At 39.4% G+C, this 23,168-nt stretch overlaps 2 protein-coding genes across 2 annotated transcripts; both read left to right on the top strand.

The window, feature by feature from the left end:
- Positions 1–5,176: 5,176 nt before the first annotated feature.
- Positions 5,177–11,109, top strand: lca5 (lebercilin LCA5). Its single transcript, XM_084737790.1, has 8 exons — positions 5,177–5,587; positions 6,263–6,504; positions 6,605–6,910; positions 7,317–7,454; positions 7,543–7,639; positions 7,859–7,995; positions 8,097–8,286; positions 9,870–11,109. Exons 1-8 carry the CDS (start codon positions 5,194–5,196, stop codon positions 10,778–10,780), a joined length of 2,415 nt encoding a protein of 804 aa, XP_084593916.1. The 5' UTR covers positions 5,177–5,193; the 3' UTR covers positions 10,781–11,109.
- Positions 11,110–18,710: 7,601 nt separating this feature from the next.
- fam167ab (family with sequence similarity 167 member Ab) lies at positions 18,711–22,602 on the top strand. Its single transcript, XM_084737789.1, has 2 exons — positions 18,711–19,267; positions 21,724–22,602. The coding sequence occupies exons 1-2, from the start codon at positions 18,899–18,901 to the stop codon at positions 21,985–21,987; spliced, it is 633 nt and encodes a 210-aa protein (XP_084593915.1). The 5' UTR covers positions 18,711–18,898; the 3' UTR covers positions 21,988–22,602.
- The last annotated feature ends 566 nt before the right edge of the window (positions 22,603–23,168 follow it).

The following is a 23,168-nucleotide window of genomic DNA, read 5'->3' as shown; positions in this document are numbered from 1 at the left end:
CTTATTTTGTTATCAAGAAGGCAGAAGAGGAACTGATTTTCCTCCAGTCCAGGTAAGTGTCACAAATGATCCTATGATGGGAAAACACGGTTTTGAGTTGTTGGCCACCTGCTTTTCTCCGTGTCATTTTATTGCAAGAGCGACTAAATTCCTCACTTTCTTCAAGGCAATAACTCATTATTTTTAAAGTTTATGTTAGCTCAGCAGAGGTCAACGTTATCAGGTTGGTGTCACTGGATTAAAGTTAAATCAGTGTTTGTTAGTGCCTGCTCCATTTAGCAGCATTTGTGACAGTATGTGTGTGTGTGACTCGTTTTTTCTCTTACGAGCAACCTTGAGGCCTGAGGACCAAGAGCTGAAGCCGTTTCAGGTCGCCACAGACCCTCATAAAAGTAAGGCAATACAAGTTTTCACATCACCGGCACGTTAATGACATGCTGAGTTATATTGCGGGTTTTATTTTGTCGGACCGGATTTTCACGGTGATGTCTAGAAGGGAACCCCAGACCCGCGAAAAATGTCAAACCTTAACACTGATCTATCGAGAGTAAATCAAAGGTTCCCCTCTGGAGATGAGCAGGAGTTTCTATGGTTACAGCGACGCTCTCACTTTGAAACTTTCTGTGGGTTTGATCTTCTCAAACTGTGAGTGAGCTTCTCTCACTCTTTCTGTCCGGATCTCCAGATGGAGACGTTCCTAAAAATAAAAAAAAATAATAATAAATTTTAAAAAAAGTAATCAGTCTCTCTTACTCTCTCTCTCCTGGTCTCAGTGTGTTTATATACAGAATCATGGGAGGCCATAACAATATAAGAACAAAAGAAGTGTGTAAATCTCATAAATATTGAAATTGTTTGAACAAATAGTTAATTTCTCCAAAAGCTGGGTGATTAAGTTAAACTTCCACTATATGTCTGTATTGGTATCAACGAATATTAGCTAAAGCATTTCATTTGATTTTTGGGAAAATGTTCTATTTAAGCTAAAAAATGTTTCAAGTGCAGCCCTGGTGGCATGTTTCACCAACATGAATGACAAACAGCACACATGTATCATGACCAGACACACAAAAAAGTATCTCGAACTCGTAGGCTAAACCCAACAGGAAGTCAGCCGTTATGAATTTTGTGGTCAGTTTTCTCCTCCTACAGAAATAATCCGATGGACTTCAAAATCCGTTTGTGCCACCTAGACTATTAGACTACTTTCTAATCAAAAGTCATTAAAAGATTTGGACAGCATTAAAAAGTGTGGCTGTGGAGTTTGATGACCACAGTGAGGGTGTCTCCTTGGTGGGAGCTGCTGATCTTCGGCAGGGGTGATGACCTCGGTGGGGGCACCTCCTTGGTGGGGCTTTTATCGACCCTGTTGCCCCCCATGACCAAGGTGGGCATACATGGCTGCTGATCTTGGGGGGTGAGGGGGGCTGCTGATTGAGGTAGTGGCTGCCAATCTAAGGTGGGAGCTGCCAACCTCCAGAGGGGCTGCTGACCTCGGGGATGGAGGCCTTGGAGGTGCCTTGCAGAGTCTCCGTGGTTGGTTTGTTTTTGTTTTTTACTTAGGTGGCTAAACATTTTATGTTTCTGACCCCGTCCCCAGCACTACATTGCTTAGCTTCCTACACCGGTACTCCTGCTGCCTCTCCAAACCAGAGGCTGTAGTAGGTAATAAACTGACTATGGATAGGTACCTCATACAACCGTACTTCAAAAAATCTGAGCTATACTTTAAATGGGACTGTTCACCCCAAAACAAAAAACACATATTTTTCCTCTAGCCTTTAGTGCTATTCATCCATCTAAATAGTTTTGGTGTGAATTGCAGAGTTTTAGAGATATCAGCTGTAGATGTAATATAATGGAACTAAATGGCACTTGGCTTGTGGCACTCAAAGTGCCACAAAAGAGTATTTGAAATAGTGTGTCATATGTGTATATTATTTTTTCTACCTGTTGTGTCATGCCTACTCACCCTGATTTTGGTCACCTCAGTACATACATAATGAGCACACAAACAGAAATTAAAATTCAGTTTAATTAAGTCAAGGAAAAACAGCTCGAGATCAATAACTAAAGTAGGTTTGAAATGCCACATGGTTCAGTCTGCAGGATCGAGTTGGTATCTGCAGACATGTTTGTTTTGGGGCTTTGTACATGCAAGTCAGGTGGAGTTCAGTGAGTTTAAAGTATTTTAGTTTTAGTATTTGTTTGTTTCTGTAATCCAGTGTGAAGTCATGACGTTACGCACTCAGGTACAGTAGGTGGCGGCATGCACATTTACGTTGGTTTTGTAGCCCGCCATTAAAATGAACGAAAAAGAAGGTAGGCCTCACAGCACGTCCTATAGCGCCACTCTGGTGGAAGAGTGGTATTGCAGGTAGTACCGTTGCCATGGTACGGCGTCAGCGGACTGACTGGAGCAAAACTCGAGGCGTGGACTGAAAAAAAACCACCATCTGCACGCCCATGACGGTCGGGATTAACGTTACTCCGTCTTGTTGTGTCGATAATTAAAGAGCGGAGTATTTAAAAACGATAGCCATGGCTATTTCTTTCCGAAAAGGGTGGACGACTAACGTTATGCCTTCTTACATCCACGGTTAACGGTAGCTGAGTTGGCTAAAGTTCACGTTAGCTTGCTAGTAGTTGAAGCTATGTAGCTAACATTGACCGACCGAGTCTAAATAAAACACTCTTTGCTAATTGCGTTAAAGTTAAACTTAAACCAGGCAGAGCCAGTAATATTTAAGGAAAAGGGACAGGTTTGGTGCAACAACCGAAAGGTAACGTTAAAACACATCCCACCTGTTGATGTTCGTGTTTTGTTTGTGTGCTAGCATAATTACCTAGCAGTCCCCAGTCTCCGTTAGCTGTCTACAGACCCTTAGGCTAATGTTTGATAATGTCAGTACGCTGAAAAGCTGTTTGGAAATGCTTGTTTTCTCTCGTATTCAGCTCTACTTGATAATGTTATATACGATTAAAGGGCCCACTGACATTTACGTGTGATTTGCTTCATGTACTTGCTACATTTGGTTGCTTATACCTGACAGGCAGCCAGACAACAAAGCACCTGTCAATAACAGACGGTCCATTTTAATCCAATCTGTTCGTGTCACTGAGACAGAGCTGGGGAAACCTAGCATGTTATACCACTCTAGTAGCCTAAGCCCTTGATAACACACATCTGTTTGTATATTTGCTTTCACTAGGGAGCTTGTGTGCAGAGGTTTTCTCAGCCAACAGTGTTATCAGGAGCCTGCGGAGACAGCCGGACGAGGACAACACAGATGATGGGGATATAATGTAACCTGTGTGGTGAGTGTTAAAGATACTTGATGCCACTGTCCATCCAGACATACTTTCCTTTAGACATAGAAAGGCTACATGGCAATATATGATATAGGCCCATATCTTGATGCACATATTTTCTTTAAAATAGCATATTTTCAAATAGTGCAAACATATTATGGTCTTATATAATATAGTGAATTGCTGTAGATTAAACTACTCAACAGAGGAGGGCTGGGCCATATGGACAGTATCAAATATCACAATATTTTTGACCAAATACTTTGATGTAGTTATTGTCACAATATTCTAAGGATGAGTGTTGGTGCTTTCATAAAATATTAACACAATTAGATTTTTGATAAATAATCACCTGTAATGTGGACATAATGACTAAGTGGGTGAAAGCAAATAATAGAACAGCTAGAACAGTCTGGTAAGTTCAGAAAATGAAATCATTTTACCATAACATAGTCTTTAAACCTAGGAAAAGACAATACTTATACTACATCATGATACTAAGGTGATATGTTACATTACTACATCACAATATCGATATATCAGTAAATTCAATAATAATAATCCAGGCATGTTTTTCTTTCGACTGGATTTGGTATAACAATTATGCTGCTGTGTGTACTGCCGTTGCCATAGATACTTACCCTTCAAGTGATTCTATTATTGTTCGGGCTGATGAAAGGGCCAGATGACTGCACGACCTTTACATATAATTAACACACGTATGAAAGAGCCTACAGGCTCCTCAGTATTAGTCTTGAGCTCTATGTTTGATCTTCAAATTACTCAAGGTTGATTGATCTCTTATGAACAACAACAACAAATCTTTTTCATTTTGTTTCAAATACAGATTAGGGGGGTAAATGAGCAATGTAGGATTTGTCTAATATAGAAAAACTAAATATGTCTACTACCTATTAGTCTTGCAACACAGGAGACTTAAAATTATGACAGATACTGATACAGTCTAAAAATAATATCAGACGAATTGTACATTTCATGGAATAAAAAAAATAATTACAACAATACAATATATGTAGTATATGGTAAAACATATTTTTAATAAGATAAGATATGATAGAACTTTATTAATCCTGACAAAATTGTGCCAGAGATTGTTCAACAATTACAGTAAAATAAGAATAGAATAGAGTAATAAATATAAAGTGTATCAGGAGTAAATGCAAAAAACAGTGCCTCATAGAATTACAAAAGTTTGATAAATTACGTAGAAATGTAAACTAAAATAGTAAAGTTGAATTGTAGCGAATATTGGCAGTGAAAAAACTGATAAAAAGTAATGCATGAAAGCATGAACCAACCTGTAAGACTTAATTTACAATCAGCTGATTCAAAATAACACTATATTCCTTTTTTTCTCCTCTTTTTCTGTATTCTTATAATGTGTGTGTACATGTGTATCCTATTGCCATCAGAAATATTAACCTGGCTATTTAATAAGCCTACAGGGCAGACAGGGGCAGGCTAGCATTTTGTATGTAGCAGCAGTGGTGTTGAATAGTGATATCATACATCATTCAGCCTCATGGAAAATTCCACATCATGTGTATTTATTGTTGCTTAGTGACCAAGACACACAATACGGAAAACCTGTTGGCCGAGCTTCATATTACTGTTTTAGATGAATTTAGAGAATTTTCTCCCGAATTGCACAGTACAAATGTTGAGCTCAGTTTATCAGGGGACTTTTAATGTAAGTCTGTTAAATCAGGTTAATTACATTCTGTATAAGTAAGTGTTTGTTATTGTTAAATTATAAATGTGAATCATATTTCTTACTTCAAAATATACTTCATAGTCTGATATGTTTTTCCCCACTTTTGTGTTTAATTTCAACACAGCATTTCTTCTGTAAGTCACATCATGGAATCTGAAAACATATCTGACCCGTATGAAGACAACCGGGATGTCAATCAAAGTCGCCAGTCACTCCGAAGTACAAAGAAAGAATCCCGAGAATCGTCCTTACAAAAACACAAAAAGAACTTTCAGGACAAGTTCCAGGATGAAGAAGAAAAAGACATCTGTGCTGACAGTAGATCAAAAACACGAATCTGGCGTTCAGATCCAGATAGGGACCAGATATCAGATGGAGAGGAACAGAGAAGTAGTCGGTCGTTTTACTCAGAGGACTATGAGAATGAGTCTCCTTCAGAGGGCTCCCTCTCACCATACTCTCAGTCCAGGACTCCATCCCCTACTCTTCCAAGAGGGGTGCGGGCAAAGAGGATTTCTAGCAGCCCCCTCTACAAGACAGGTATGAAAAGCAACGGAATGATCAAATGTGGATGTGTGAATGAATGAATCATGATCCTCCTAACTATTAAATTTGCTGGACTGTCCAGGTGATGGCAGTGTGAGGCAGATTTTAACAGGGTCGTTTCAGCAGGGGGACAAAAACCATCCTTTTTAGACAAGGATTAACATTTTATGAGCATTTTTTTTTTTACCTTGAATTTCAATTCACAAATACATTGTTTAACACGGTTTTCCTACTGAAGTTCCACTTTAATATTATAAAAGTTCTTAACATGCTAATTATGAGTAAAGTATGATTTTGATTAGGCTTTAGCCTCAACCTTTATCACATCTATCGTACTTGTCCATATTTTTTTAGTAAAGGCCTGTAGAACAGTAAATGTCATATTTACTAATAAAAGACCTTACAGAGTATTAAAGTGCAAGAGTTGCAATTTAATGCAAATTTCTTTTTGGACAAATGTTCCTAAACTTGTTATTTTCATTTTGCCTCACTTATAATTTTGAACTGACAATATATATTTTCACATTTGATGATCAGTTTTATTGCAAAATTAGCCTAAAATTTAATTCACCAGTGGCGTTAAATAATCTTAGATTGAACTTTTTGAATAAGACACCCAGTAAAAGTGTCAACTGCCATTACCTTTAAGTTATTTCTGCATCACTGCAGGTGGTGTGGGGCGTCGGGGTGTGTCTCGCCCACAGCGCCCAGGTGGCCAGCCCCTGGCCCAGCAGCATCGCAGGGGAGTCCGTTCACAAAGCAAGGAGTCCACGCCACCTAAAGACCTGGACCTGGTCACCAAGAGGATGCTTTCAGCCCGCCTGCTTAAGATCAATGAATTGCGTAACACACTTGCTGAGCTGCAACAGCGCACCGATGAGCTGCAGAAAGAGAATCGAATTCTCAGACAGGTAGACCAGACCCTCTAGTTTTAGTGTTTTGTTTTTGCTTACTTAACATCTTCATCTGCAGCAACCTAAGATTGCATTTCTTCTTGTTTATGCGCTGCAGCTTCAGGTGCGTCAAGAGAAAGCCCTGCAGCGCTACGATGACACAGAAAGCGAGATTTCCCAGCTAATTTCGCGCCACACCAATGAGACCCATGTGCTCCGTGAGCGGCTCAGGCGTACCCAAGAGCGGGAACGGGCAGCTGAGCGGCGGTTGAAGGACAGCGAGGAGCAACTGCAAAGGAGTCGGGCGACTGTTGCACGGTTGAAGAAGCTGGTCGACCAACGAGAGTTAGTAGCCAGAGATGAGCTAAGCCGCAGACTAGAGGAAGAGAAAGCACGGGTCCAAGAGGCGGAACGAAAGATTAAAGTAAATTCATTTTTTATTTCATTTATTTACTATAAAGCTCAAGAAGTTTTGAAGCTGGTAGAAACTCAAGAGGGTAGAATGATAGGACTGTATACATGAGAATAGAGGAGCTTAGGCAGTATCAGATTTGATAGAATTTGCTCTACAATAGACTTTCTACACATAATCTTCATCAGTGTCTTCTTGAGATGTAGCTTAAAGATTTGACTTCTTGCTAACAAATGATTGGCATCTGATTTTCAAGGCTAGATAAACAATCAGTTGCAGGTAATAAGCAATGCACACACTCATCTGTGACAGATTTGTATGTATAGACTTCTTCCATCTGTTAAACACATTTCATCATCAGACTTGAGTTCATGTGGCAGTTGGAAAGTGTATTTGTTTATCTGCGTGGGTTTTGAAGGAGCTGGAGCGCGGCTTGGAGCTTAGCAACAGCAGTTACCAGAGACAGCTGGCTGCAGAGAGGAAGAAGACCATCAGTGCCCAGGACGAGATCAGGACTCTGCAGGAAGAGCTGGAACGACTGACCAATAAACTCAAGGTCTGTACACACCAAAATATACCAACTGAAACAAACAGCAGATTGCTCAGTGTAAAATGTTCACTTTGTTGATTTCATTTCTTGTCAGGAGAAGGAGAGAGAATTAGATGCCAAGAACATTTATGCCAACCGCATGATGAAACCCTCACTAAGAAAAGATACTGACAGTGGCACAAAGCGTAAAGGTATGGCCTGACCATCAGTAAGATAATGCTTTATTTGTCTGGGGGAAATTTGCAACAACAATGATGTTCATGATTGTTGTGCATTTGTAAATTATTTCTATTAAAATGATAGTTCAGAGTATTTGGAGTAGGGTGGTATGAGGTACTTAAAGATAGTCAGTGTATTACCAGCATTAGCAAAAGTAACTCTAATATATAATTTGCGTGTGTTTCCCACAGTGTCCAGCAGGAACAGTGACAAGGCAGTGCAGACTAAAGACAGGACATCTAGTCTGGATTTCCCCACACCTCCACCTGCCATCACTGATGCTAATGAGTACAGTGAACAGTCACCCGACGAATACCTGTCACTCAAGGTAGAAAAAAGTCACTCAGCTTCACTTAACCCCAACATTTATACTTCCTCCTCTGTCACTGTTACTTATGCCTCTTTTTCTCAATCAATTCATGTCAACAGGAGCTTGACCGAGGGGATAATCAGGCAGAGACAGAGGACAGATATCAGAAGTGGGAACAGCAGAAGAGAAGAGACGGAGAAAAAGAAAGAGACAAAACGAAGGAGTTTGAGGAAGAGGAAAAACAGCAGCTCAACCAAGAGCTGAATGTGCTCGAGGAGAAGGCAAAGAAACTAAGAGATGGTAAGAAAAGCAGAGAGTATACATATGCATTAGGGGTGTAACTATCCATCAGTCCTAATCAATGTATTGATTTGTGGTTTGGTTTGTGCGAATGATTTGGGAGAACTTGTCACGTTCACCAATTTTCTCATATTGAGTGGTCCAACCTGCGATTGAAGTCGTGCAGTTAGTGTGCTGTTATCCAAACTGACTAATGACTGTATAAAATATAGAATAAATATATAAATACTATATAAAATAAATGAGTTTGGAAAGTAAATTAGGCTTCAGAATTATGTTGACATTAACCTGTTTGACTGCATTTCAAATTATAATTTATATTCTAAATCTACACATAAAGCCTGTCATTGTTAATTTAGATTGGCGATTACCTACTGTCAGCCCTGAACATCCTCAGTTGCAAATCCTGACAGCAGCATCACATGTTATGTCATGTTTTCTGTCGTCCATCTCCTTGATGGAGACTTCTCCTTGATCTCTCCCTCGCATTACAGTCACCAGTCGCCTTGCTGTGGCGAGTTTTTTTCGTACCTTTTTCATATCAGGCCATTTATTCTTTAGTTCAATGACAGTACAACCTAACACAGCATCTTCATTAATTCCACTGCTGACGCTGTAAAAGTCCAAGTCAGTCCAAAGTCATAAAGTTCTTCTTTTACGCTTTAATGCTGTTTTCATGAATGAATACTATCTGACATATGGGACACAAAGTGTAGCCTTAAATGGTTTTACTGGGGCATTAATTATGCTAATTCACAAGTCTCATGCACATGCACTTAAATGCACCACAGATTTTTCTGAAGTTAGGAAGGTTTGCTGAATCTGACATGGCACATTTGTATGAGGGCACTGCATGAATAAAAGTAATATTAAGTTAAAATAAAAATACAAATATGTTCTTGCATGAAGCCCAGTATCGTTTTGAGATAAAATACTCAGGAAACATGATGAACCTGACCAGGCATCCACTGTTCTAAGCTGCTGCCTTTGATGTGCTCTTAATATTAGCTGCTCTGTTTCAATAATGTTTGGCTGAAACAATGTGTGTACAGGCTGAAATTCAAGTGTGGCTTTCTGTTGGGAGATGGAATGGAAGGAAAAGTCTGCTCACCACTAGGCTAATTTATGCAGTGTGAATTGCCTTAGGCTAATATTGGTGACTAGCAAAAACAATTTGGTCTGAACCTGGGTATTTAACTGAGTTTTATACTTTTGTTAAATGTTCTTGTTGTTAAGCCATGTTTTATGTGTCAAGTCAGTAAACTGCTAGGGTTACACTTATTTACAGTTATTTATGTTTTTTTTCTGTAATGGCAAAGCAGAAAAAAGGCAGAAAAGACTCCACTGGGTGTATGATATTGCCTCATATCAGTTACAGGTGCCTGTATTTAATCAGATCGATATTGTATTGTGGCAGACTTTGTGATATCAGAAAATATTGTATTGTTGTCCAAAGAATCTATATAATATTGTATTGTGGTGACACTTTCACCCTTACTTTTACACCCTTAATATGCATCCATTACTGTGTTGAGGAAAATTTGAAAAAGGCTCAAAGAAGCAATAGTAATGGTTTTATTTTATGCCCATAGGCTTGGAGAAAGAAGAAGACAGAAAGAGGACAAGTTCCCAGTTAAACCAGGAGGGAGAGAACAACAGGAAGCATGGCCATGTCCAAGAAGAGGTGAAGAAGTGGAACCAGGATGCTCTGGCCAATCAGCCAGCAGCAGAGGAAGCACGTCGCAAAAAAGAACAGCTGCTGGCTAAGATGCGGGAAATAGACCGTCAAAACCATGGAGGCCAGGACACCATGTTTGCTGAGTCAAATCCTTCTGAGTCCAGTAAAGGCACCAGTAACCATTCTTCTCCTCGTCCTCCTGAACAGAGGAACCTCAACTCTTCCATTTTTAACCTCACAGAAACAGATGAGTTGGCCGCCGTGCGTGCTGGCGCTGGCAGCAGGGAAGGTGGAAGGAGAAGATCAGGCATAGAGGGTGGAGCTCTCACAACAGGAATGGGGAGGAGAACACTACGCTCCCAAATCTCCGATGACGACTTGGCATTCGGAAGCTACGCGCCTTCTTTCGGAAACTCGGCTTCAAGAAGTTCTTCTGGCTTCCCTCCGCCTCCGCCCTTAGAAGACAGGGATGCCGCCTTAGAAGCAATAGGTGTGTTTAGTCTCAGAGGGGTGGAGACGGAGAGAGAAAAGGAGACGGAGAGAGGAGTGGGGAAGGACAGGAAGTCTGACCTCATGCAGCAGCTGTTTGGCACCCTGGCAGCACCTGCTGGTGACGCCATGAGCACCTTCAACAAAATGGAGGTCCTCAGCAGTCCTCCAACTACCAACGGAGTACGTCCACGAAGAGAAGGACTGCTCAGCTTCAACTCAGGGTCTTCAACTCCTCCAACATCCTCAGTAAACACCCTCCATGTCGCAGACAGCAGACCTGCCGTCCGAGCCATCACTTCGTTTGATGATGACATAGAAGAACTCACCTTATGAAATTAATATTTGAAGTACTTATTGAGGGATGAAAATGATCTATAAATTTGATTTCCAACATTATCAACAGAAGCAAACAAAAAAGGGAAAAAATGATAAATGATAAGTTGTGTAACGTGTTAAAGTTTTTGGTTCATCATGTAGAAAATTAATTTAATGTGACCTCCAGGCATTCAGGTGCATGTGTGTAGACACGTGGATTACAAAGGTAGTTGTCACAAGGTTGCTGAAACTGCTAATATAGGATTTTTGACCCTTGAACTGTTGAAATTCTAGTTAAACTTGTAAATGTTGTGTAGATGGAGGCCTTACTGGTGGTACGTGTTAAATTTGAAATTTGACTGATAGCTTTTCTGAGTAAAACCTCTAAAATATTAGTCCAGTAAACAAAAACAAACCAAAGCGCAAGAAGTACAGTCACTTTTAACTCAAAGTCACATTTCTCTGCATTTCACATTTTAGTGCTGCAACAGACTTTTTAGCTCTAATAGACATTTTCACAGCAGCCATGACATGAAATAGTAGTTTTGACATGAAATAGTATTGTAAACACAGGTGTTACAGATGATGCTAATTTAGGTTATGTTCACTGCTACATTAAATTCAACAGGACTTTAATTAGTATAATTATTAACACCTGTGTTAACCCTACTATTTCATAGCAGTATGGCTGCCATCAAATGCTCTGTAGTTTGGGGCTGCTGTTATTGTTGGTTGGTTTGGGATCCCACTTCACATTTCTTTGTGTATTTGTATTAGGACGTGTTGTATTGCACAGGGTATTCCACAGTAATTTTGAGTTATTTTAGAGTCCGAGCTGTAAGAATGTACCACTAAGCAATATGACAATCACAGTATGTTCAGATGACTTGCTGAATGTCTGACAATTATCTAAAACGGGCTATTTTAAAAGATTTATTTTAAAATGTGTTATAATATCCGATATTACATTGATACTGAATAAATGGCCCATTACAGGGAGATTGTAAGAAAAGTGTTAATGCACTATATTCATATGATGCTAAATGATTCATATAAGCTCACTGAAAAGTGTATATGTAAGCATATGTTACATTTTAACAGAAATTGTTGCTGACATTGAGTGTTTAAGGGCCAATACAGGAGCGTTACTAGACACTTGTGGCCCTGAATTGGTAAATATCAACATTTCCTGGTATGTTTCGGGGTCCTTGTTGGGGGTTAACTGCGTATTGACCTGGACAATCATCTGATCCAATAATCAGCACTTTTACGATTATAAGCGACTGTTTTTTGTTTTGTTTCTTTGTTGCCAAGAAGATAAATTGATTTTAAAAATTCACTATGCTGGCTCTGATGCAGCTGCCTCTGTCTGTCTTTAGTCACCGCTCTGTGGTCTCACTCAGTGTCCCGCCCACAACGCGTCAGGGTTACATGTCAGGAGCAGCCAATCTGATAGTAATAAAACATAAAATATGTGTAAAGACATTTCTACAGAATTTTGTGTTGGGGGTTTATGTTATTTATAATTTTGACTCTAACATTTTTATTTTTACTGCAAATGAACGCATAGTGGTTCCAAATATTGGTTGTCAATTTCCCTGATGACAAATAATAATAATAATATCAAATTGGCCCTGAAAAGACCTCTAGTCTTTGTCCCCTGTACTGATGTGACTCATAACAGACAAACTGCACTACAGCAAACTGTAGGAGCTGTAGGATGTTAAAGTGAATAGACAATATGCTCTGTTTTTATCTATATTTATTTATGTTGAGTTCTTATAGACTTACATTCCATGTTGAAAAATCACAACTCTTAATGTGGCACAAAGCTGTTATTAATCTGCACCAAGGAAACTAAACTTTTTTTTCGTTTTCTTTTTCTGTATCTGAAAGCTGCAAAATTGGTATTTGTATGTTTTTTTAGATGTTGCCATTTTTGAAGAGCTCTTTGTATTTATTCTGACACATTTTGTACTTATTGTCCAATTGTATAGTTGAATAAAAGTTCCTGTCGTGTGTTTCTCGGATGAAAATAAATGATAATAAGAGTGACGCTGTTGTTTTGTTATCAGTGTGTGGTGCACCCCCATTAATATTCATGCGGCGGGAAGTCTGATAGGGATTCCTGGGTCGTCTCCAAGCAACCAGAACCTGACGCAGCCGTCCCGCCCCTCCTCCGGTAGACCTCTGCTCAAAAACAAGTGGACCGCGGAGCTGCTGGGGAACAAAACCAGAGACGGAGGGCTGATGATGGTCTTCAGTGATGTGGCTGCTGCACTACAACTTGGACTGCAGCGGATGAATCTTCACAAGGTAAACGAGCTGGTTTGAATTACAGTTTTTGCACATGATGCCGGCGGTGTCTCACCTTGCAGCGTGAACAGAAACGACAGGAGATTAACATGAATGGACGCGGCATCACTTCGGTTTTCAGCACGTGACGTAAAGTTACGTTCAAGCCCTAATGTATCATTTTTGTTAATAGATTAGCTGCATGTTAGGCTATTTCCTTAAGAAACTAATGAGAAATTGTGTTGCCTTTATGTTGAAAACTAACTTGGATACATTAATTGGATGAGAAAAGTAGCCTATGAAATTAGTAAACTCGAAACTTTATGGAAAAGTGAAGAAGATAAAATAAGGCATTAAGTTGTGTTAGTACCTAGACAGGAGCTATAGTAACTTAATGTTTTGTGATGATGTTTTTTCACCCATTAAAAAGTGATCAAGGAGAGAAAAGTGTTTTTTATTCTTTAAGTAACTAGCCTACTCTACTTGAGTATTTCAGTTTTCTTAACTTTATACTTATCGTCCACTTCAATTCAGAGAGGAGTGTTGTGTTTTTTACTTAACTGCTATTTGTGGGGATCTAAAAATTTATCAAATATAGCAATAAAAAATATCTCGGGTATCACACCGGACTGTAATGATATCCACCGTGATATTACAAGGTTATATTACATTTTTTAAATGTTATTTTGTAAAACTCCTACTGACTGCTGCGTTGTTTTTGTTTTGCAGTTGTCCATACATAACTCAAGCATTCATTGCCATTGTCATGCCAGTTTTTGCACATGCTCAGGTTATGGCTAGCGATTATTTCATTTATTTAAAGAAGGAAAGCAGAAGCACTTTAAACAAAAAAGGAAAAATACATTTTATATAAACAATACATTGTGCTGGACACAACTGATTTATTAAGGATATTATCATTTCAATAGTATGATAAATACATCATGGGCTTTTTTATCATAGTATTTATTTGATAACTTTAGTAACTAGTTACTTTGCTGATTCATATCAGTAATACAAAATATGATCATCAGCTGCAACATTAAAGTCATATAAACATGAATGCATCAATAATTATAATTCAATAACATATAGATTATTCTGTAATGGGCCATTCTGTCTAATGAGTAGTTTTACGTTTGGTATTTCAAATACCTTCTGATGCTACTGCTTTTGTGCTTTTATTTATCTAAATGTTTGAATACATACTACTACATGTAACAGTGTACTTCTACACTGTGGCATTGTCATTTTTTCAGGTTGTCTTATTGAAATAATGCTGTGGACAAAAGCTATAGTGTTTCCACTACTATAACCACAAAATATCATGTAAAAAATAAAATGATTTAAATGACAATCTTCTGCTTCTGCATGCTGAAAAATGTTTCATCTGATTTCAAGGCAGGCATTAAGAGTAAATATATAGAAATGGCTAATAATTTTGCTGATGGTCTTGTTTGCTTATGTGGGTCATAAAGAGGCATCAGAGTTTCATAACCAGTTAATGAATCCTTGTAGTATGTTTGAATTCATCCACCTTTATGAACATAAACAGCCAGGAAAGAACACTTGTTGATACTGATGGGGCTTTTCTCTCTGTTTGTTATTGGTTTATGCTGTTAATGTGGGGAATTTTGAACCACAGATTATTTTATTAAGTTTTTTGTTGCCATAACAAAGGAACAAAAATCCAATATGCCACAGTAATTGGTTGTTTACTTTTATGAGTAGCTTTTGTGCCGCTCATCTCTTTGTGATCCTGCTGATGATTTCTATGAATAACACTCATTTTCTCATGCACTGCACTGTGCATTAGTACATAATCAAACCTCAGCTGTGAAATTTAACACCTCTGAATGGGAACAAATGACTCAGAGACGTGTTATGTTATAGATTGGAGAGATACACACTAAAGCCTGATTGGTTGCTGTGCAGTGTGCAGTCATGTTTGTTATGTAGACATGCCTGCATGTTCCAGACAGGAGAGCCAGACTTTATAAGCTGGACCAGGTTTTGGCATCTTACAGTCCAACACCACAAAATGAATTCTGTTAGTGTGGAAACGCTGCAACTGGATGTTGCTGAGCAGTCAAAATCTGCTGTCTTGAAACCAGAGGAATGTATGGCAGATGTTTGGTGATTCGGATGCCAGTTGGGACATTTAAGTAATGGGGATAAACGCTCTTTATTCCCCCAAAGATATGTCTGCATTTGATATTCTGGATGTAAATCTTGGCTGTCTTAAGAGAAATACTTCCTGCTGTTCTATTCAAGTGGCCCGAGGTCACCATAAGTGCCTCTTAAAGGGGTAGTCTGGATTATTTGATGTGGGGTCGTATGAAGTATTTATCCACCTACAGTCGATGCAGGTCAAGAGGGCACCAGCACAGAGGCTAAGCAATCTTCTGCTGTGGACAGGATCAGCAGGAAAAGTTATTTTAGCTTTTTAAAAATCAGTGTCAGTTTAAATGTACACTGTATTAAGAATATGTTCAGTGCTTTACTTTGCCATCAGACAGCCTTTTCTGGCAGGAAACGTCCATTATACAAGCCAAATATCACTCTTTCTCCAAACCAACCAAATTCCATAGGCGAAATCAGTCATTTTACCTTTGAAAATGGGAGTTGCTGTGCTACCACTGCCTCAATCTGTCAGTTTGTTAGTGTTATTGTGTGACTTTGGTGAATCTTTCCTTTTAAAACACTGAAGTCACAAAATAACACTAACTATAGACTGACACAGTGGTAGACCAGCAACTCCAATGTTCTGCTAGATAAAATTACACATTTCACCCATGGAGTTTGGTTGGTTTGGAGAGAGTGATATTTGTCTTATAAAATGTTAGTTTCCCATCAGAAAAGGTTCTCTGCCAGCAAAGTAAAGCTTTGGAAATATTCCAAATTTAACGTACACTTAAACTGATATTGATATTTTTTAGGTGAACCTTTTTTTAATGGCTAAAATACCTTGCCTTGTTGACCCTGTCCACAGCAGTACATTGCAAAGCTTCCATGCTGGTGCCGCTTTCTGCTTCTTCAAACTAGGGGTGTGTCAACCACCATCTACTGTAGCTACTACAGGCTGACTATCAATAAACACCTCTTACCACTTCAAATAATCCAGACCATCCCTTTTAGTGAACAAGCTGACCTAGCCAACAAGAGGCTAGGTCGGGTTTTTGCTGTTCCAGTTTTAAACCCCTTTATTCTTTCTAACTGTGTTCATTATATAATTTTGCTGTACAAACACACTTTCCTCATCTTTCTAAACCTCTTGGCTCCGCAGTTCCTGTTCACAATTTAAATCACTTCTGTGCTGCACATACAAGGCCTTTACAAACTCTTTAAAAATGCATGTGTATAGATTTTCATTGGTCTTCTGTAACACTGTGGTCTCCGGAGACTCACTGATTCCCGTTAAGAATAGACTAAAGAGAGGATCCATTCCCAGGCATTCATCAGTCAGCCCCTCTGCACAGCGAGAGGTCTATTTTACCTTGCAAAACAGCCAAGCCTATCATTAGTTACAATGACTTCACTGCTGGTCTGCTGTGCCCATTATGGAATAACTGAGCACTAACCACTTATTGAGTGCTTGAAGAACTCTGCAAGAGTAAACTGGGCAGCAAGTCTGCCTGTGCTGCCACTGTTACGAGTGTGTGTTTGCAATATCATTTAAGAGGCTGCATTAAAGATTTAGTTTATGACTATTTCCTGAGTTATTCTCTCCTGTGGGCCTTTAAGAACTACAGGATATTTCAGGCTTAGACTTCTAGCTTCCACCTCTGGGTAACTGGGGTGTGCTAGATGAGTATTTTGGTCACTTAATGCTGTAAGTAAATGCTATAAGCTAGGGTGGTGATAAACAACAGCATGGGCATCAGAGGTTTGCATGGTATATGTAGGCAGGAGAGCAGGAGACCCTTTTTTTTGTCAATTTAGCACACACTGAGGAATTAATTGCTTCAATAGATGACATTTACCATCAACAGGACCCGCACATCCACTTGAAAAGTTTTTTCTTTAAGTTAAGGTTACTACAAAGAGTTTGTAAGCTGTTTATGAAACACTGATACCTCTGTGACCCTCTGTCAATCAGCAAGAAGATCGGCTATCTCTATTTAGTTGTCATCAGATGAAACAAGTTTGTGTTTACATTTTCCCAGTCAAATTTACAGTGAATAGTGTGTTAGTCATTTAAAATGAAGCAGATTGAGATCATTTTGGTTTTGATGTTACGTTTTGTGGTTATTACAGGAGGAAAACTGCAGTTTTTGTCCACAGGAGCCTCTAAAATCAACACAATATGAAAGTTCATTGTAGTAACTTTAAATATCTTGATAACTACGGAATGACTAGTGTGAAATTTGGTACAGACATTTATGTATTTGTTTTTAGTGTGATTCAGCAGAAGTTAGAAGCATGCTAATATATTAAGATGCTGACCATGGCTACCATGCTGATGCTAAACACCAGCATGTTAGCATGTTCAGTTCAAAGCAGGGACAAAATGCACATTGCTGAATTGTGTGCTTTTCTTTTTTAAAAAAAAGGAAGGTGTACTTGTCTATTAAGGGTCCAAAGGGCGGCACGCTGGGGCAGCGGGTATCACTTTTGTCTCGCAGCAAGAAGCTTGTGGCCTTTCATGTTCTCACCATGCTTGCGTGTCTTTCTGCTGCGTGCGCTGGTTTCCCCCACCATCAAAAAACATGTATGCTCAGTCAGTTCTCCAATCAAGAACCCCTGACCAAGGTTCAGGCTCAGAGCTGGAGCTGGCAGGGCGCCCCTGTGGCTCAGTTAGTAGAGCACGCGCCCCATGTACTGAGGCTGTTAGTCCTCTGCAGCGGCCGCTGGTTTGACTCCCGCCTGCAGCCCATTTGCTACATGTCATCCCTCCTCTCTCCACCCTCTTCCCTGTCATATTGTCGACTGTCACTGTCAAAATAAAGGCGAAAGCCCAAAAATAATCCTCAAAAAAAAGAAAAGAACTGGAGTCGGCACTGCTCAGTGACGGCCACTGCTCCTGATACAGATGGGTTAAATCTAGAGACTAAATCTCACTGTACGTTGTACTATGTATAAATGTATATGGAGGAATAACATAGACCTTTACCTTTTATGAGGAATACTTAAATATGCCTATATATAAAGTCACTTGTTAAACATGTTTTGTTGTTACATTCAGCTGTAAATATAAGAGTTGTTGTTAAAGAGCAACACAGTCAGGCATCGTGCTCCGCCGCCGGTCGTCTGTCACCTCGGGTCGGTTAAGGCAATAAGCCCCGAGGACAGAAGGTGCAAAATTGCTGATTCATTTACAGTCCCTGTGTCGTTGCTATGGAAACAGTTTGTTCCTGTTACATGAAAATCCGGGAGATTTGTTCCTTCAGTGTGCTGAACCTCTGTTATTTGTTACGTGAGAGGCCAAATGCTCGATCCAGATCAGTTTACAGAATGAAGGAGAGAAAACTTTTGATTAAACTTATATATATAATCTGTCCTGTTATACAGCTGAGCCTGTCCTGCCACAAGCTGTGGTGTATCTATTTTTTGTCAGATGCCATATTAGTTTTGTCTCTTGTCATTTGGAGATGGTGGCCAGCGGTACAGTCAGCAAAGGTTTCATAACTTGTCTTTTCTTTTCTACAGTTTTAAAGACGATCTGCATCTGAAACATCAGTGGGTCCACTGAAAATCCTTTGAAGATCAACTTTCCTGACAAAGAGCAGAGACAGAGGATGCAGGAAGATGTATAACAACTAAAGAGAGCACCAATGAAGATCATATATCTGTTTTTATTTTGACACATTTTTAAGGGACCTTTTTGTATTTGCCAGATTAATGATGGACGCACCCTCGGCTCCTCAGATAATGGTAGACAGCACTTGTGTCCTGGAGGAAGCGGAATATGGAGAAGACGTGGATTTGCCTACGGATGACCATCTCATGAACTTGAAGGCCTTGACGGAAAAATTAAGACTGGAGACCAGGAGACCTTCCTACTTGGAGTGGAAAGCCCGGCTTGAGGCGGAAAGCTTCAGAGAATCGGGAAATGGGAAAGGTCTGATCCAAGAGGAGCCTGAAGAGAAAGTAGTCCCACCAAAAGAAACTGTAGTAGACTCTGACGTGATTCAGTGCAAGTTGCCGTCAGGTGTGCTGAAGGGATTTGGGAACATTGATGAAGCTCTCAGCTGGCTGAGGAGAGAACTGGTGAGACATTGCTTAGAGGGATAGGTTGAATTATTTGAAGTGGGGTTGTACGATGTACTTAATGATAGTCAGTGTACATACATACAGTAGATGGCGGTCAGTTTGCCCCTAAGCTGAAGGAGCAGAGAGGAGAACTGGTGCTGCAAAAAAGGTCCATCTAAAAATATGTGTTTGATTTTGTATGTGACTTTGATTATTCAAAATGATAGTTTGGATTCACCAAAGTCACACAATAACACAAACAAACTAACAGATGGAGGCAGCAGTAAACCAGCAACTCCCATTTTTTCTGCAAGGTAAAAGTACTGTTTTTGTCTATGGAGTTTGGTTGGTTTGGAGAGAGTAATATTTGGCTTATATATAATGGTGGTTTCCCATCTGGAAAAGCTGTCTGACAGCAAAGGTAGGTGCTAAAATATCTTTTGTTGCCGACCCTGTCCACAGCAGTACGTTGACTTCACCTAACCATGGTCTGCATCTACTGTAGTTACGTAATACTGTTGATAAGTACCTCATACAACCCAACATCAAATGATTTACATTTTTTATAATGTGCTCAATTTATCTTAAATTGAGCTGTAAGTTTTGTATCTCTGAAATATTTCATTTTGTTTAGTATTTTGCAGCCAGTGGATGGCCCTAATTTAATTCAATACTTGAGATTCGAGTACACACTTTAATTCACATTTTTGCTGCTGCTTAGCTAATTAGAATATAACAATGAACACAATGTTCAATTACTGGCCAGAGGAGTCCCAGTCACATTAGCGAGTGAGATTGATTAGGACTCATACGTTCGTTGCATGCAGTTTCTGCAAGTGTAATCATTTTTACTCTGCTCAATTACTCTGCTGCACATTCACCCACGCTTCATGAGCCTGGACTGAGCACGCAAAGAGGCACCGTCAGAGGCTCCGGCAGACTTTTGCACATGGACGGTGCACACGAACGAGATAAAACTGAGAGCACTCATGATGAGAAACTTGTTTGTGGATGTCCCACTGTGAGTTTTCTTTTTAGATTTTGTTACACAATAAGGACTGAATGCGCGGACCTCCCGGGAATCTGACCTGCGTGTAAATTGTTATTGGAATCATACTTAGAAATAAAACAGTTCAGCATACAACTAAAAATTGTGTTTAAAGGATTAGTTTGACATTTTGGGATAGAAGCTTTTTGTTTGTTTGTTTGTTTTGTTTTGTTTTTTGTAGAGTAATAGATGATAGATTGATACCACTGTCGCGTCTGTACAGTAAATACGGAGCAAGAAGCAAGAAACAATTTGCTTAGTTTAGCATAAACACTGGAAACAGGGAGAAAAGCAAGTCTCAAGTCTGAAGGTAACAAAATCTGCCTAGGTGTTGCTTCAGTTAACTGTACATTTTTCTGTGTACTTTCTTTCGGCAAGAAAGCAAATAATCATATTTCACAAAATGTCAAACCATTCCCTTAAGATTAGACATCTACAGCAAGTTTTAAAAACTCTTTAATTCTGTAAACTTACATACAGTATATGGGATGGTCTTATGGTTTTATTTTTGTCACTTAATTATCTATAAAACGGCAAACATCACAAGAAATTTGTTTTCAAGTTGCCAGATGAATTTAAAAGGTCATTTTTTCCCTCAGAAACAGCAGCGCCTCTAAATAACTTAGTATTTTAGTAAACTTTATGAAGTTTTCAACCCAATCTCATGACCTTCCTGCATGGATAGAGTTGCTCAGTTGTCATGGAGATAGTTTATTTGTTATCATTATATACAACAATATCTTATCACCATTTCACAGCAGTTCAACTCCATCAGCAGAATGGAGGCAAAGAGAAATGGTTGAAAGAAAGTTAAACCTTGTTGTCAAGTTGCCAGAGATCTTTATTTAACAGCAGCCAAAAGAATGGAGTCATTTTTGGTATTTTCACTTGACTAAAATGTCAAATCAAAATATCAAAATTCAAGCTGATTAAAGTGGCAATCTCAAAGATGTTTATTTATCAGGGAATGCAGCGTGTTTGTCAGCGAGCATAGCACTTGCTTAGCACTACTGTTCATCAAAAATGCATCTACAAAACAAGACAACAGTTGGCTCTGGCCATAAAACATTGCAGAGTGTAATGGAACAAGAGGGAGCAGCCACATGGAGCTGTTAGATGAAGAGCTACAGGCTGGACACCTCTAACCTCTCAGTCAGGTAGCTGACTCCATGCCCTGTGGAGTATAAAATCAGATCATGGTTTCTCGTAGAATGATACAAAAAGAGCAATTATTGCCAGACTTCTTTATTAAAACGAATAGTTTGTTTTGCTGCACCCAAAGTTCTGCATTTGCTGTTACCATCAGCAACTACAGGTGTTGCAAGACAAACCAGGACTGAATTCTTCCATACTGCCACTTTAAGTGATTCATCAGTAAAATCAGCAGGTTGTTTGAGCGCCGCTGTTTTCTGTCTCCCTCCATCAGACAGACATGCGCCTGCAGGATCAGCAGCTGGCGAGGCAGCTCATGCGGCTCCGGAGCGACATCAACAAGCTGAAGATAGAACAGACGTGCCACCTGCATCGCAGGATGCTCAACGACGCCACCTTTGGCCTCGAGGAGCGGGACGAGCTGTCCGACCTGCTGTGTGAATGTCCGGTCACCCCGGGGCTCGGCCTCTCTGCCCCGCTCAGGCTCATCGGCGTCACCAAGATGAACATTAACTCTCGCCGTTTCTCACTCTGCTAGTGATAGCGCTTGAGGCAGAAACCGCCTGTCTGACACTATCTTTGCTCGAGTTCAACACGCCAGATGTGACCGTATGTTAGATAGTGGTGAGATCCTTTGTGCATTTAGGGCTTGTCCACAGTGTTGTACGTATGAGCCTCAATGTAAACCCTGTTTTACACACCCTATAATCAAAGAGAGAGATTTAGGTAATGTATATTATTTAGAGAGAAGAATTTGAGTGCAGTAGGTACATATAAAGTGTTTTTGCCACTAAACTATACATGGCAGCTATATACAGAAACCTCTCTGTCTTAAAACCGCAGCAGATTTTAGACCTGTAGGCCATCATCGTGACTTGAAACAGAATACTTGCAGTTTTTAACTCTCTAGCTATTTGTTGAGACGTTTGTGGTTTCTATCTGCAAGCAGAGATTAAATATTTAAATATATTTTTACTCCATACAACCTCTGTATGATGCTTTCAGTGACAGTCTGTTTTTGTTTTATGTCCTGGATTTTGATCTAAATGTTTTGTGCTTTGAAACAGTTGCCTTAATATTGATACAAGTTGTTCACTGTACAAAATGCATATTTGAGTAAGCAAGCAGTAGAATAAATTCAGTAAAAATCTTTTTTTGTTGTTGAATATGATGAAAAATAATGATTGTCGGGTTGCAATAGTTGGTTTCAAGTCCTTTACTGAAGTTTTTGCCCTTTTTATGCTCTAATTGTGATCTGAAAGTAACCATTTGAGATGGCATTGTCTGCTTGAGACAAAAACATGGTTTAGTTTCATGGATAAACATTAAATTATAACTCATCTAGATCTCTGTCTGCGCCAAATGACATGAGTATGTGGGTCTGGTTATAATGGGATATATCATTAGAGGTAACCTTTCCTCACTAATTTTCCTTTGGGTTGTGGGGGTTTTATCGTTTCAAATGTCAGCATATGAACTAGTCAACTATTGTCTCAGGGTTTAAAATGCTCCTCCATGTGGCCTAGATATTCTATAATACAATTTGAACATAATCACATCTTTAAAGCTCTCTCTCTCTCACACACACACACACACACACACACACACACACACACACACACATATCTAATTTGTTTGCCACAACAGAGCAGATTACCTCTTATAACAACCACTGAAATGACATAGTTAACATCAATGTTTACTACTGCGCAGACTATT

This window comes from Lutjanus erythropterus, chromosome 15, assembly GCF_056507025.1.
Source record: "Lutjanus erythropterus isolate fLutEry1 chromosome 15, fLutEry1.hap2, whole genome shotgun sequence".
Taxonomy (NCBI): Eukaryota; Metazoa; Chordata; class Actinopteri; order Lutjaniformes; family Lutjanidae; genus Lutjanus; species Lutjanus erythropterus.
Note: the sequence above shows the minus strand (reverse complement) of the source record. Positions and strands in the feature narration are given on the sequence as shown.

Coding starts and splice junctions, on each gene's coding strand:
- lca5 (XM_084737790.1), top strand. CDS start 5,194: ATGGAATCTGAAAACATATCTGACCCGTATGAAGACAACCGGGATGTC. Junction 7,455..7,542: donor GACTGACCAATAAACTCAAG/GTCTGTACACAC, acceptor ATTTCTTGTCAG/GAGAAGGAGAGAGAATTAGA. Junction 8,287..9,869: donor ACTAAGAGATGGTAAGAAAA/GCAGAGAGTATA, acceptor TTATGCCCATAG/GCTTGGAGAAAGAAGAAGAC.
- fam167ab (XM_084737789.1), top strand. CDS start 18,899: ATGATGGACGCACCCTCGGCTCCTCAGATAATGGTAGACAGCACTTGT. Junction 19,268..21,723: donor GCTGGCTGAGGAGAGAACTG/GTGAGACATTGC, acceptor TCCCTCCATCAG/ACAGACATGCGCCTGCAGGA.